This window comes from Triturus cristatus, chromosome 7, assembly GCF_964204655.1.
Source record: "Triturus cristatus chromosome 7, aTriCri1.1, whole genome shotgun sequence".
NCBI lineage: Eukaryota > Metazoa > Chordata > Amphibia > Caudata > Salamandridae > Triturus > Triturus cristatus.
Window position 1 is genome coordinate 711012052 of NC_140590.1, and position 15852 is coordinate 711027903.

Sequence of the window (15852 nt, forward strand, 5' to 3'; positions counted from 1 at the left end):
GAAATAACTGGTACATGGGCAATCTCACCTGGCTACTGGTGATTGTTCCAAGGGCATGTTTGGGAGGGGGGCACTGCTGCCCAATGTAATGACAAAGCTGGGTGGTGACTCCTGGTGTAAGGGCAGGCATGCCCGTGGTTCCCGAGGATGGCTGGGGTAATAAAATGCCTGGTTGGGTGGTGATTCCTTGTATAAGTAATTCCGGCCTGGTTGAATGCCGGTTGTGAGGCTGAGGGGAGGTGTGGTTTCTTGTTGGCCTGGTTCGGGGGTGGAGCACGGTATTAGTAAAACCCTGGTTGGGTTGTGATGCATCAGATAAGGCAGGTCAGGAAGACCTGGTTCGGGCCTTAGTTCCTGCTGTAAAGGAAGCCTGGTTTTGGAGTGAGTCCTGGTACAATGTAAGGCCAGGATTGGTAATGGTGCCTAAAGGCCTGTTTAGGTGGTGGATCCTGGTATAGTCGAATGCCCAGCCTGGTTGGCATTAGTGGTAGAAATAAAAGCCTCATTGGTTGGTAATGCCTGGCATACAGGATCCCCTTGTTCGGTGGTGGTGCATGCTATGAGGAAAGTCCTGGTTGGGTGGTGATGGGCAGACTTGCTTGGAGGTGATTCCTAGTATAAGAAAACACATGGTCAGGGGTAGTTCCCGTTACATGGAAAGTCCTAGCTGGGTCGTGGTGCGCAGTTGAAAGAAAGGCCTGGTTGCATGGTGATTCCAGGTATAAGGCAAAGCCAGATTGGGTGTTTATGGGAAAGCCTGGTTGGTGGTGTGCATGGTATAAGAGAAGACATGTTTGGGCAGTGGGGCTTGGTATAAAGGAAGACCTGGTTGGGGATTGGGAACTGGTATAATGGAAGGCCTGGTTGGGTAGTGAAGCTTGGTACAAGTGGAGACCTAGTTGGGTAATGAGGCTTGGTATAATGGAAGGCCTGGTTGGGAATTGGAGCTTGGTGTAAGGGAAGGCCTGGTTGGGTAATGAAGCTTGGTATAATAGAAGGCCTGGTTGGGTATTGGAGCTCGGTATAAGGGAAGTCCTGGTTGGGTAGTGGGGCTCGGTATAAGGAAAGGCGTGGTTGTGTAGCACAACTTGATGTAAGGGAAGCCTTGATTGGGCAGTGATGTATGGTAAAAGGGAAGGCCTGGTTTGGAGGCGCCTAAGACTGGTCATCTGTACATCACTTTCTGACCATAATGCACTGCTCTCTATACAGAGCAGCCCCATCCCTTCCCCTGCATTAGAAGCCACTTCCCAGTATAGTGCCCTTACCAAGCGGGTGTGCAGCCGTGTGGGGTGACGGCTCTGGTGGCAGGATGACCAGCTGTGCACCGGAGTCCTGGGACAGGGGGAACACGGGCTGCATGGCTCCAGACATTGTGGTGGGGAACCCAGGCGGGAGGTTCTGGTGCAAAGCGGGGTGTCCGATGCCTGGGAGAAGAAGAGACAACAAGTTCAGTGACAGACTCCACGTCATGGACAAGGGTTTGTAGACCAGGAATCCCCCCTCAGAAGCAGTGCTGGCTAGGAGCTTAAGAAGTGAAGGGCTGCAACCCACTCTGAGCAACCTGTGGCCCAGTGAGGCCCAGAACACCTGCATCAGCATCTGCAGTCACTGTCCCCCCATCTTGAATGTTCACTCACTAAGAACAAAATCAGTGAGTGCTAAAATCACCGGATTTTGTCGCGCTTAGTCCCTGCGTCTGTAGTAACTGAGTCTACAGTGTCAAATTGCGCTCACTCAGCCAACTCTCTTACCCTGCAGTCACTAAAGAAGTTGTAATTGAAGCTAGAGTCAGAATCATTAGTGACTGGATGTACAGTCACTGAACAAGAACTCTGCCGTCACTAAGCATGTAGTCAATGGATAAATACGCAATTACAGGGTTTGGAATTACTAAACTTGAAGTCACTAAGTTTGCAAACAGCTAGTCTGCTTTCACTGAGTTTTTAGTAACTGAGCCCACAATCACAGAACCCGGTCACTGAGTTCTCCATCAATAACTATGCCGTCACTCAACCTACACTCTACGTTTGTATGCTTTTTATTCAGTCTGCAACCATGGTCACAGAATCCGCAGTTGATGCGTGAAAAGTCAGTACCCAGAGTTCGCAGTCCCTAAGTTCCCAGCTACTGAATCAACAGAAACAGATTCAGAGTCCAAATTCACAGAGCTGAATTGCACTGCATCCACTGAATCAATTTCCTGAAGCCCCACCCCCCACAACTCCTGCCCCTTTGTTAGTCCACACTTCACACCACCTCCCACTTCCTTTAAATACACGGTCCTAATACGTCATACTCCACTCCCGCCTTCAGGGACACTCACCGTATGAGTGGCCGCCCATCCATATGGATGGGCTGCGGGTCCGGGGCAGCCAGTGCGGGTGGCCAGGGTGCGTGTGCGAGGCCGGGTCCCCTCCCAGCTGTCCGGGCTGCAGCGACGAACCGCCTGCCATCATGAGGTGAGACGTCAGGTCCCCGGGACAGCCGCCGGAAGGGTGCATCCGAGAGAAGTCCACCAGGTCCTTGTTCTCCCTGGAAGAGAAGAGGCAGGTGTGAGGCGGGAAGGAAGCCATACATGCCACAAGGCAGCCCTGACATGCGGGTGCCCATGCATGGGTACGGCGTTATGTGGATTCATAGAGCGCACTGTCACACGGGAGGGTATCCTGGGGGCAGGTTTGAGATGGGTATGGGAGGGGGGGATAAGTACGAAAGACATGACCAGGAACAAGAGGGCGGGTTGTGGCACCCATACATGAGGTGAGCAGAGAGAGGGTCGAGAAGATTCCGCTTAAAGGTCTGGGAAGGCATGACTTGATGGGCACAGGGCACTCACCCAAAGGGGAGAGAGCATTAATGGTGCAGAGACAGTGGGTACCCAAAGGGACTTCTAACAGGCGTAATCGCTGGAGTGGGCGGTCTGTACAGGCCTTGCTCGTCAGTACAGGTGCAGTGGCCTATTGGGAAGTTTCGAGCCGGTGCCTCTGAAAGCCTGTTCGTGCTATGCCTGACAAGAGGCTGTCCTGAAACCCCCCAGCCCACCAATAGACTCACCCAGGTCTGGTCTCGCATGTTGCATCGCGCTGACAGACACTTGACTTGACTTTAGGGAATCTCAGGTGCCACGTGTGGTCCTTGAGGTTTTACAGGATGACTGAAGTGCCACAAGGGACCCTCAATGTGCTCTGAGCTGCACCTAAGATATGTCAGGAGACTCTTGAGGTGTTCCAAGGGACCCGTGGGTGCCTTGCATAACACTTGATATGTCCTAAGGGCATCTCGATAGGTCATGATGGGGTCCTTGTGGTGTCTTCTGGGACGACTAAGAGACTCGTGCGGTGCTCTGAGGTGCTCCCAAGATGATTTGAGAGACCCGTAGTCCATGCTGAAGGTCACTTGGGGGCCTTGATCAACATCTGAAGTGTCCTAAAGAAACTCGGGGTGTCATGTAGGGTCCTTAAGTTGTCTTATGAGACGACTAAGTTGCCATAAGGGACCCTCACAATGGTCTGAGATGTTTTGAGAGACCCTTAGTCTGAGCAGAAGAACCCTTATGTGCCTTCATCAACATCTGACGAGTCCTAAAGGAAATCGGGGTGTCATGTGTGGTCCTTACGTTACCCTATGGGACTGAGGGAGATCATGTACATTCTGTGGTTTTGACAACGCTAACATTTGTGGAGAGGGTCCCAATGCTCAGGCTCCGGGCAACTCTGTATAAAAACTGACTGAAAAATGTGGGCTACATCTGTAGTCCATTTTTTATTTTTTACTGCACTTTTCCAACTTCCCAGAAGAGACCAGATCTAGTCCTAGTCTTTAGACAGTCAATTTCCCAGCAACAAGCCTGACCCCCAATGGCTGACTCTGCTTTTCTTACTGTAGTAGCAGCTCTCGTCCAGCGAGGCCCAATCTCTCATCACACAGTCGACTCCTCTCCTCTTCCGCGTCAAGGTCCACCACGTGCATGGAGCGAGCTGAGTTCACCGCTACATCATTATGGGATGTGACAAATGGAGATAGGAATGAATAACACACAAGAGGTCAGCAACGGATATGAGAGCCCCACATTTACATTCTAGAAGAAGAAGCCAATAACTGAAACAAGTGGCACCAGAACGTGGAGCCACATAAGGAGTGTGGCCAAACCAAACACTGTGGAACCACTGAACAAACATGGCGTCATTGAAAGAACGCAGTCGCACCAATCAAATATTAAGCCCCTCAATGAACCACAGCACCGACTGAGTGAAGACGAAACCATTAATAAACACTACATCACTGAAGCAACTTAGCAGCACTGTTCCGGGTAGCGTCCCAAGCACTGACTTTTTCTACGATTGAACAATAGTGCCATGTTTGTTTATTGATGCCCATTTGCTCAGTACTGCCAGGCCTGGTCTCTCTGCATCTTTTCTTAAAGACTCAAATCACTCCCTTATCCACTCACTCCCTCGCGCACACACTCACAACAGCTCTCAGCCATATGGGACCAGCATTTACACCAGATTTAATAACAAGGAAACGTAAAACCCCTGTTGGCCCTTGGTTGCTGCCCTCTCTTACTGGCATCTAAATAAGACTGGCATCCTCAAATAACAGCCGCAGAAGCTTAACTCCCTCTGAAAATGTACCCAAAATCCACAGCAATGCAGTCCACTCTCCCCATTTTCAGGTCTCCAGTGAGAGTTTTCAGACTGCCAGCTGTACAAACATGGCACCACTTAAAGAATGTGCCAGCTCCTTTAATCACACAAGGCGCCAATGAACAAGGGTGGCAACACTGCTGAGTCGGCCTCGACTGTGGTACCCTCAACAGCAGCTGCAGTGGCCTGGGACGTGAAAGTTTACAATTAGGTGTGCGCTGGCCCTTCCAGAAGTTTCCATGAAAAGGACCACCTACCCCCGGCACAGTTCTACTGCCAAAGAAGTTCAGTCTCTGTACTCTCACCTCAATCAGTCTGCCTACTTCCAGCCTTCTCTTCACTCACATTACTTGCACTGAATATGTGCCTACCCTCCTTCTACTGAAGGACCGTTGCCCCCCATCTTTGTGGTTGCCATTTCCCACATTATCATCTTGTTTCCTCACTCCACTTTAGTTCTCCTGCGAAATTCGTCTCAAGGAATTTAGCTGCATGGGCAACATATTTTTGCACCTTCTGTTTTCAGGACGTATGTAGCTCTGTTGAATGAATAAGTGCCCACAACCAGCCCGCTAATATGACATCATCTGCAGCTGGAAGCAATGCGCCAGATGTGACCTTGAGAAGTAAGCACTGTACTCCAACTACGGCCTAAGGAACAGGAGGCAATGCTCTAGAAATGGTCTACAGGGCTGGAAATGGCGCTCCACAAAAGGTCTCCACAGCTGGCAATGGTGCTTCAGAAATACTCTCCCCAGCTGGAAACGATGCTCCAGAAATGGTCTGCAGGGCTGGAAACAACGCTCCACAAAAGGTCTCCACAGCTGGCAATGGTGCTTCAGAAATAGTCTCCCCAGCTGGAAACGATGCTCCAGAAATGGTCTGCAGGGCTGGAAACAACGCTCCACAAAAGGTCTCCACAGCTGGCAATGGTGCTTCAGAAATAGTCTCCCCAGCTGGAAACGATGCTCCAGAAATGGTCAGCAGGGCTGGAAACAACGCTCCACAAAAGGTCTCCACAGCTGGCAATGGTGCTCCAGAAATAGTCTCCCTGGCTGGAAACGATGTTCCAGAAATTGTCTCCCGTGCTGGAAACGATGCTCCAGAAATGGTCTCCAGGGCTGGAAACAACGCTCCACAAAAGGTCTCCACAGCTGGCAATGGTGCTCCAGAAATAGTCTCCCTGGCTGGAAACGATGTTCCAGAAATTGTCTCCCGTGCTGGAAACGATGCTCCAGAAATGGTCTGCAGGGCTGGAAACAACGCTCCACAAAAGGTCTCCACAGCTGGCAATGGTGCTTCAGAAATAGTCTCCCCAGCTGGAAACGATGCTCCAGAAATGGTCTGCAGGGCTGGAAACAACGCTCCACAAAAGGTCTCCACAGCTGGCAATGGTGCTTCAGAAATACTCTCCCCAGCTGGAAACGATGCTCCAGAAATGGTCAGCAGGGCTGGAAACAACGCTCCACAAAAGGTCTCCACAGCTGGCAATGGTGCTCCAGAAATAGTCTCCCTGGCTGGAAACGATGTTCCAGAAATTGTCTCCCGTGCTGGAAACGATGCTCCAGAAATGGTCTCCAGGGCTGGAAACAACGCTCCACAAAAGGTCTCCACAGCTGGCAATGGTGCTCCAGAAATAGTCTCCCTGGCTGGAAACGATGTTCCAGAAATTGTCTCCCGTGCTGGAAACGATGCTCCAGAAATGGTCAGCAGGGCTGGAAACAACGCTCCACAAAAGGTCTCCACAGCTGGCAATGGTGCTCCAGAAATAGTCTCCCTGGCTGGAAACGATGTTCCAGAAATTGTCTCCCGTGCTGGAAACGATGCTCCAGAAATGGTCTCCAGGGCTGGAAACAACGCTCCACAAAAGGTCTCCACAGCTGGCAATGGTGCTTCAGAAATAGTCTCCCTGGCTGGAAACGATGTTCCAGAAATTGTCTCCCGTGCTGGAAACGATGCTCCAGAAATGGTCTCCAGGGCTGGAAACAACGCTCCACAAAAGGTCTCCACAGCTGGCAATGGTGCTCCAGAAATAGTCTCCCCAGCTGGAAACGATGTTCCAGAAATTGTCTCCCGTGCTGGAAACGATGCTCCAGAAATGGTCTGCAGGGCTGGAAACAACGCTCCACAAAAGGTCTCCACAGCTGGCAATGGTGCTCCAGAAATAGTCTCCCCAGCTGGAAACGATGTTCCAGAAATTGTCTCCCGTGCTGAGAACGATGCTCCAGAAATGGTCTCCAGGGCTGGAAACGCCGCTCCACAAATGGTCTCCATAGCTGTCAATGGTGCCCCAGAAATAGTCTCCCCAGCTGGAAACGATGCTCCAGAAATGGTCTCCAGGGCTGGAAACAATGCTCCTGAAATGATCTCCAGGACTGGAAACGATGCACCAGTAATAGTCTCTCCGGCTGGAAACGATGCTCCACAAATGGTCTCCAGGGCTGGAAACAATGCTCCTGAAATGATCTCCAGGACTGGAAACGAGGCTCCAGAAATTATCTCCTGGACTGGAAAAGATGCACCAGTAATAGACTCTCCGGCTGGAAACGATGCTCCACAAATAGTCTCCAGTGCTGGAAACGATGCTCCAGAAATAGTCTCCAGTGCTGGAAACGATGCTCCAGAAATGGTCTACAGGGTTGGAAACAACGCTCCACAAAAGGTCTCCACAGCTGGCAATGGTGCTCCAGAAATAGTCTCCCCATCTGGAAACGATGTTCCAGAAATTGTCTCCCGTGCTGAGAACGATGCTCCAGAAATGGTCTCCAGGGCTGGAAACGCCGCTCCACAAATGTTCTCCATAGCTGTCAATGGTGCCCCAGAAATAGTCTCCCCAGCTGGAAACGATGCTCCAGAAATGGTCTCCAGGGCTGGAAACAATGCTCCTGAAATGATCTCCAGGACTGAAAACGATGCACCAGTAATAGTCTCTCCGGCTGGAAACGATGCTCCACAAATGGTCTCCAGGGCTGGAAACAATGCTCCTGAAATGATCTCCAGGACTGGAAACGAGGCTCCAGAAATTATCTCCTGGACTGGAAAAGATGCACCAGTAATAGACTCTCCGGCTGGAAACGATGCTCCACAAATAGTCTCCAGGGCTGGAAACAAAGCTCCAGAAATAGTCTCCAGTGCTGGAAACGATGCTCCAGAAATGGTCTACAGGGCTGGAAATGGCGCTCCACAAAAGGTCTCCACAGCTGGCAATGGTGCTCCAGAAATAGTCTCCCCAGCTGGAAACGATGCTCCAGAAATGTTCTCCAAAGCTGGGAACGATGCTCCAGAAATGGTCTCCAGGGCTGGAAACGACACTCCACACCAGGGCTCCAGAATTGGACACATATTTCAGATGTGGCCTCAAAAACTGGAAACAACATACTAAATCGCCCTTCAAAACTGGGCGCGAGAAAAGCAATGTCATCGAAGAACTGCTTTTGCTGCGTGCAGTAGAGATAGTGTGACATAGGCGTGGATTCCAACATACAACGGGGAGGTGCTTTCGCGCATGTCGCAGGCAGGCTCTCCCCTCATCCTCAAGGCAGGAGCCGCGCTTTCCAGAAGGCGGCACAGGGAGCAGCACGAGGCCCGAGTTTCCCACAACCATACACCGCAAGGTGAACAACATGGCCTTGAGAAATGAACTCTGCAGAGAGAAAGGTCGGGGACGGGGCAAGCGAGGCCCAGCAAATGCACTCCAGATGTGCTAATCAAGAACAGCCTGCAACTGCCTGCTTCCCACTCCAGCTGAGACCTGCCTTCAGCACATCCTTGGAGCCTCCCCTCCACAGCCGCTCGCGGCCCTCCCCGCCTCAGCTTCTGGGGCAGTTTGTCGAGTAAGGAACCTTAGGCTCGCATCCGCTCCGATGGTTTTATGTAAAGCTTACACGAGGTGCCTTCTGCTGCTTGTGGGCCAGGAGCAGCCAAAGAGAACACAGGCGGCTTCGCACGGCACGACCATGCCAAGAGATTCTGGCCAGAAACAGAACAAATGCAGTTCTACCAGCTACTGACTGAACCCCAGCTCGACATCCTTTCCCTGAACTCTCTGGGTTACTGGTGTTTTGCACAGGTGCCTGCCTGACTGGCCCAAATGACAGCACAGTGGTGTGGGCCTGCGTTTTGTGCGAGTGCCCACACCACGGTCAGTGAACGGGCCTCTGTTTGCTAATACACTCGATAACCATCAGAAATCTGTGAGAATGTTCGCTCCTGTCTAACTGTATGAGCCAATTACCATCTCGACTGGCCACACCTTCAGATCCTTTTCTCTCTTGGAATGTACAGGTTTGGGGTGTTTCAGTCCACCCACACACCGTTAGAAGAGAAGACACCCTCCACCACCCGCTCTGTACCGCTCCGATTGCACGTGTCTGCAGTCATGCACAGGGCCGAGGCACAGTCGGCCAATCTGGCAGCCCCCGAACTGCTGATCTAACAGGCCAGGGTGACTAGCACATCTGGATTTCATTTGCTTGGCCTCCGCTTGCCCCACCCGGGGTGGTTTTGTTTTGGCTGTCTTTGGGGCTGTTTTATTGCCTGCTAGGCCGGTTTTAACTGTTGATTTTCCTGATATTTGCCACAAACATTGCCCGCGGCACACACAAATGCCTGCAGTCTCTCACACCTTGCAAAATATCTACACAGAGAGTCTCCACAAGCTCCAAACGGCCCCCATTTTGCCTCGTGTGCCACTTGTTTCACCTATTGCGCCACTGATGGGGGCCACACACATCTAGTACCTGGACTTATTTTCTGTCCCAGTTCGACACTGGTGGTGTACAAGAACAATAATCGACAACACTGATAGTCTCTGTAAATTATAGGCATGTATCTAGCACTCACTCTGCCATTACTCGCCTCTAGGCGCTTGGGATTATACAGTGCATTGCAACGTTCTCAGCCCGCCATACCAGTGTACCTCAGAACTGAAAAGGGAGATTTCATGCTCATTGAATGTGCGCTAGAGAATGTCCAGGTGTGTCTAATGGCAGCTGACGTGATCCTCAGAGCATGAAAAGTCACCCCCAGCAGCTGCCCTCCTCTCATACTCAAAAAAGCGCAGCAATGCCAGTGGGATGGGCGATTACGGCTACATGTGCGCCCAAAAACAATACTTCTGGGCACTGCCGGTGACACCTTCTGGGATGGGGTTCCAATCATAAGCCATGCACAGGGACAGACCGGGTAACAAGTCAAGCTGAGGTCCAGTAACCAAGAACCAGGCCTGTTGGCTTCCTCCCACTCATCTGCTCCCCTCCCTACTCTACTAGGCCCAGGATGGATAGGCGAAGTGACTTTGGTGCCACACTCGTGTGGCTCTGCCTCCGCCGGTACTCCGGCTGTTGCTTGGCCAAGGAGTAAATGAAAAAAGAAAGTATTGTGGGAGGAGGAGGTGAAGGGAGGAGAACTTAATAGGAAAGAAGAAGTCTACAGAAACTGACTTTCCTAAATTGTGTTCCCTGTTGTTGCCTAGATCAATGTGTGTGACAACCACCCAACAGGAAGTCATTGGCACCCATTGCACTCAACTGGAAGTAATAGGTACTAGATAGGAAGTCATATCTGCCTCACAGGAAGTACTGCTCACTTCACAGCAGGAAGTAACATCCTCTCAGTAGTAAACAATGACTTTTGGCAGCCCTGCCATCAAAGGTCATGGTATACCTTTCATGCCCTGGTTCGTCCTGCTTTGCCGATGGGAGCTGCTGCCATAGGAAGATTCCTGACGATTCTGGGTGTCTTTCTGCCGGGCCACTGCCACCGCAATGCCCACTGGCGGCTGCCTCACCTCCCCGTCCCCCTGGGGAGGCTCATTCTCCCGGCTCCGAGCACAGTCTGGCCGCTCCACCTCCTGCTGCCCTTTGCCCCCTTGCATCTTGCCCTCCTGGTGGGCGCAGCTGGCTTTCATGTTGCCAAAGCCCACAAAAGGAGCCTTCTGCCCCACGATAAGTGCTTGGCTGCTGTACTTCAGCAGGTTCTTCATAGCAGACACCTCATCAGGAGGGGCCTGCATGTCCTGGCTCAGCACAGAGCCTTGAGTCATGAGGGCAGCTTGCTGTAAACTTGTGCTAAAGGGGTCAAGATATGGGTTTTTCCTTTCTTCGCTGATTGAAATTGCGGGGCCTTGGCCCTGCACGGCCCAGGGAGCTAAATGTGGCCCATTGTAGCCGAGAGAACTCAATTCTATTGACTTCCTCTTAGCATCTGAGACACTTCCTGTTTGTTCCATTTCTGGAGGCCGGTGCTGCTGGTGTCGTATCCTAGCAACCTTTTGAGAGCCTTGGCCTTGGGACTCTTTTGGGGGTCGGTCTAAAGTGCAGCAAGATTGGCTAAGCTTGACACAGAGTGCTTCTTGGTGATTGGAGCGCGAGCAGTCCTGCGATGGGGGCATCTCGAAGTAGCCCCCCTTCTCCAGGCAGTTCTTGGCCGGGTGGGGTACATTGGGGTAGGGGCTGTCGGAGGTGGCACTGTTCGGATACTCCAGGTTCTTAAACCTGGCAGCAGCGGCATTAGAAGACCACTCGGCACGCCGCTCCCCCTTCCCCTCTGCCTTCGGGTGGGGGAAGGAATTGCCATAGACATGATGGGGGTGGGGGTGCGGGTGGTGATGTGTGTGGTGGTGCCCCACTGTCGCCGCCATGTCGTGGCCTCTTTCTTTCGAGTGGTCAGTCCGGTCCCCGTGGCAGGCCTCGGAGGCCATCTGAAATGACTGGCTGGGGTCGCTCAGGTGTCCCACGGAAGGCACAAACGTGGCCCCGCTCATTTTGAGCTCCCTGCCCGCCTTGTCCTGCAGCGAACACATCACGTCCGAGTTGGAGCGCAGCTGTAAACAGGGGAATGATCCGGAAGTGCTGTTGAGGGGCGGGGGAATGTTGGGCAGGCTGGAAGGGACGGGGTAAGCCACAGAGTGGTGTAGCATCTGCCGCCGCTCCAGGCACTCGCCATACTGATGCTGAGACGGGTCGTGCGCCTGCTGCTGGGAGAAGTCCTGCTCTTGACGCATCTTTTCTTTGGCACACCTGTTCTGGCTCATGCTCCCACCGTGATGCGGCACGCCGCCAGTGCAGCTGGACAGCATGGCCTTGCCAGGGTCCCCGTTCAAGACCTTAGAGGTCATGAGGCAGGAATTGAGAAGCTTCTTGCGGTGGTTCTCGCAGGAGTTCCTCTGGTGCATGTCCTCCTTGCAGTGCCCGTCCATGCTCATGGGGGGCACGCCTTTGCCCCGGTCTTTGCCGTCCTCATCCGCTGCCTGCCGTTCTTTGGACTCCCCCTTGCCCATTTTCTCCTTGCCCGGTTCCTTGGTGATGACGTAGCGGTCGGAATCCTTGTGGCCTTTCTGCATATGGCTGTTCTCCCGATCTCTGCTGCATGAGCCAATTGGGTGCCCAGGGGCCGCCCGGGCGATGCTGGGGAAGTTGTGATTGGCTGAAAGGAGGGTCGGCTGGGCTGGCAGGTTCCGTAGATAGAAGTTATCTAAGAGGCAAAAAAGAAGAAAAAACAGAAAGAGTTAGAAAGCGGATTCCAGTAGGTCATTACGCATCATAGTGTCTGCTGAGCATCATCTGTGAGGACAAAGGACAACAAGTGGCTAAAGAGACCTAAAGAGAAATAGACAGGTGAGAAACAGAAATGTAGGAGGGACAGTGAGCCAGAAGTGCATGAGAAAGGTATGGAAGGGTCAAGGTTAGAGAGGAAGAAAATGAGGAAATAAGAAAGGAAGAAACCAGAGAGAGAGCAAGGAAGGAAGACGGGAGAAATAATTTATTTTTGGAAATAGACCGATGCCACACATCTAAGTACCTAACGGAGGGAGCCCGCGAACTGTGCCACACACAGGAGGAGCACTAGCAGATACTAAATGTACAAGACCTGGATAGTCAGGCCGCTCCCCCTCGTTTGCTCAAAAGCCACAAGAGCCTATGGGGTTTCCTGTGTTACAACAGTTTCTTTGCCATTAAATGATACCAAGTTCTGAATATCGGTTGGTAAATGAGCCGGGAAAGGAACAGCGAGGGAACGAGAAATATGAACTCTGAATCCTTGTCAGGTCTGGGAGTAGAAATGGAAAAAAAAGCGAAAACAACCTAAGTGAATCCTGGCTGGCTGCCGGGCTATTTTCGCAGCCCCCTGGCTGTGTTTTTACACGTTTCACACCGAACGTGTCACTTCCAAGATGGCGAATGAGCAGCTAGGCCGTTGCCACGTGCACTCCAGATGCTGTCATTCCCGTGTTCTCACCCGGAGCAGGGCTATCACGTGGCTCCAGCACCACTGAAAGCTAGGAGATCACCCCAAGTGTTCGACTTAAATACGACTACAATTCCCAGAATGCATTCGTGTCGCATGACTGCAGCAGCTGAGAGGGACTGAAAGCTAGGAGATCACCCCAAGTGTTCGACTTAAATACGACTACAATTCCCAGAATGCATTCGTGTCACATGACTGCAGCAGCTGAGAGGGACTGCCGAGCAGCTTGCTCTCTAAGGGCTTCACACAGTCCTTTCTGTAGGTAACCGCTCCAGCTGTCCTGTGGGGGCGCAGCACTCGCATAAGGCAGCCACTTTGGTTTCCTGATGCAGGTCGAGGAGGGGCTGCAGCAACATTTACATTTCCCTTTCAGACACTAAATCTGGGGTTACCAGATGGCGCCATGAGATGACGAGACTAGTGGCACCGTGCTCCAATCCGGAGCTTTCATTCTACAAACCATTATCAGATGGTACCTAAATACCATCGAAGGGAAAGAGGCTTGGGCTCTGAGAATGCATGAAGCCTTGAAATGCAAGTCTAGGGCGCCCCCAGTTCGATTAGGGATGTCTGTGGTATTTCTAACGCGCAAGCCCAACCACACGTCTGGGATCCCCCAGGACAGCCCCCGTCTTTCAGAAGGTCTTGGTGTCCCGATTATAAACATCCCGGTTTGCAGAGGCCCGGGGGTTTCCCTCTCTGTGATGCATGTTGCGCTAATGCTGGGACGCAGCACACCCCCTGAAGTGTGCCATTCAACAGGAGACGGTCAGCTGGTGTCAACAAACGTGCACGCTCACACCTCCACGACCCTCTTGCACCAGTACAAAAACAGAGAGAGGCTAACGCTGCTGACAACCGAGTGGCTTCAAGATGCCATGCATCAAGGCCCGTGTTTATTAATGTTTTGAGTCGCGGGAGCCAAGCACAGGGCTGCAAGTGCAACGCAAAGCCTCCACAAGAGTTATCAAATCGCTTCCTTGCGTTACCCTGCCCCAGTGAGGCGCTCCCACGAGTTCCCATGCAGCCGTCCATGGACTTTAGCGCATTCCCAGATTTACCATTAGTGGTAGACCTGGGAATGCGTCAAAATGCTACGCCTCGCCATGTGAGGCGTTAAGAGGAGAAATATCTTTGTTTCTTCTCGTTTTTTAGGTCTCACCAGATCCAGCGCATGCGCTGGTCTGGCCGAGACATTTAGTGTACGGGTTTTCAAAGTGCTGCCACACGGCCTAGCGCTTGCGTTCATGCGAACCTGCACGTGCGCAGCCGGCAGCTTTCAGCGCCCGAGGCGCCATCTGGCGCTTGTGCTGTGAGCGCCGCGCGGCCTTTTCACTTTCACGGCCGCGCGGCCATTGCTTGTTAAGTTAAACATTCCATCAGGGCCGGTTTGTTTTTCTGCCTGCAGACACAGAGTTGTTATCTATTGTAAAACCAGAGGATTTTAGCTTTCCGAGAGTTTGACGTGTGAGTATTTATTTGCTCGTCTAGGCACTTACTTGCTAATAGGAATAATTGCTGCCAGTTGGTGCTCTCCGTAGCAGTTGGGAAAAGGATCATTGTTTTTCTTGGTCTAAATATTGGCATTTGAGTTAAAGGTTGTGGAAGAGGTGTGGCGGCGCGGCCAGGGCGACTGACTAAGGAATCTGGGGATCACGGTTCGATCCCCGGCGCCGGCAGCAGATTAGCCCAGCACCATGTGACTCTGGGCAATAGCTTGCTTAATGTTCCCGACGGCCCCCAGCGCCTAGAGACCCTTACGGGTGATTGTTCGCGCTTTACAAATGTGGATTATTATTATAAAGGTTAAAGCATGAACTGGGACGTTAGCTGTTGCACTTCTTTTTCACACGCTTCAAATCACATATTTTGTAGCACCCGCGATTAATCACTCGCGTTTTACATACCGATCTGCAATCATTCTTCCCGCTTTCGGCTGGCTTTCTGGAACGCTGTCATTACGTTTGGGATCATTACGTATAAATAGACTTCCAATTCCATTTCCCTTGTCAATAAAGCTGTTGAGCAAAGATTGCTGGTTCATGTAGTTTTTAAAGCGTGGGTGCACTTTTTTATTGTCATTGCCTGAAACAAGTGTAGAAGGCATTCTGGAACGCTGACAGTTCGTCTCAGCTTATTTCGTTTTTGTGAACTTCCTAATCTATATTGCCGTTGCCTTTATCAAGTTCCATTATTTCATCGCGTTTAAAAGGCATTCTTGGAACGCTGTCAGTTTGTCTCAGTTTATTTCCTTTTAGTGGAGTTCCTAATCCATGCCCCTTGTCAGTGAAGCTGTTACACAAAGGATGCTGGTTCATGTAGTTTGTCCATAAAGCGTGTTGGCGCTTTATTGATGCCACAAACAAGTTCTTTATTTCATTGTGTTCAAAAGGCAGTGACTGTGATGCATATTTAGCAGTGGTCCTTTCTTCATACTATCGCGAGCATTATAAACATCTTAACCTGATTATTTAGCACAAACTTTCTTCTCATAGGTTGAAAACAACCTGTGTAAAATGGAGTTTAAATACATATACGCCCTGCGTAATCCTCAGATTGGCAGCACTTGAGGGCCAACAAAGGACAGTGAGTCATAAGAAGAAAGAAGGAAAACTCGGGACAATCATGTATAAGAAATGAAACACAACACAAAGGACAGACAAGTCAAAACAGTGATAAATGCAAAATAACAGGCAACTAATCAAAACAAGCATTGGCATAGCCAATAGGTCTCGCTTTTGGGACCTTATAAGTATTTAGTTATGCAGCAGAATATCCTTGGTGCAACAACATCCACTGTTGCATGGCTAAACACTTATAAGGTCCCAAATGCGAGACCTATTGGCTATGCCAATGCTTGTTCCTCTTTCTAGGTGTGCTGCATTTTGCAGCACACCTAGAAAGGGGAAAATGCCTCTCAGGATTATTTTTGTGCAGGAGGGTGGCCAATCTTGCT

General features: G+C 51.3%; 1 protein-coding gene across 5 annotated transcripts in view; it reads right to left on the bottom strand.

The window, feature by feature from the left end:
• BAHCC1 (BAH domain and coiled-coil containing 1) overlaps positions 1-15852 on the bottom strand; it is a 411074-nt gene that overhangs the window by 110249 nt on the left and 284973 nt on the right. For all 5 annotated transcript variants that reach the window (XM_085617382.1, XM_085617383.1, XM_085617381.1 and 2 more), the window contains 4 exons: positions 10314-12122; positions 3884-3992; positions 2327-2535; positions 1269-1427 (listed from right to left, as the gene is read on the bottom strand). In XM_085617382.1, coding sequence (XP_085473508.1) covers positions 1269-1427; positions 2327-2535; positions 3884-3992; positions 10314-12122 — 2286 coding nt within the window. The remainder of the gene's footprint in view (positions 1-1268; positions 1428-2326; positions 2536-3883; positions 3993-10313; positions 12123-15852) is intronic.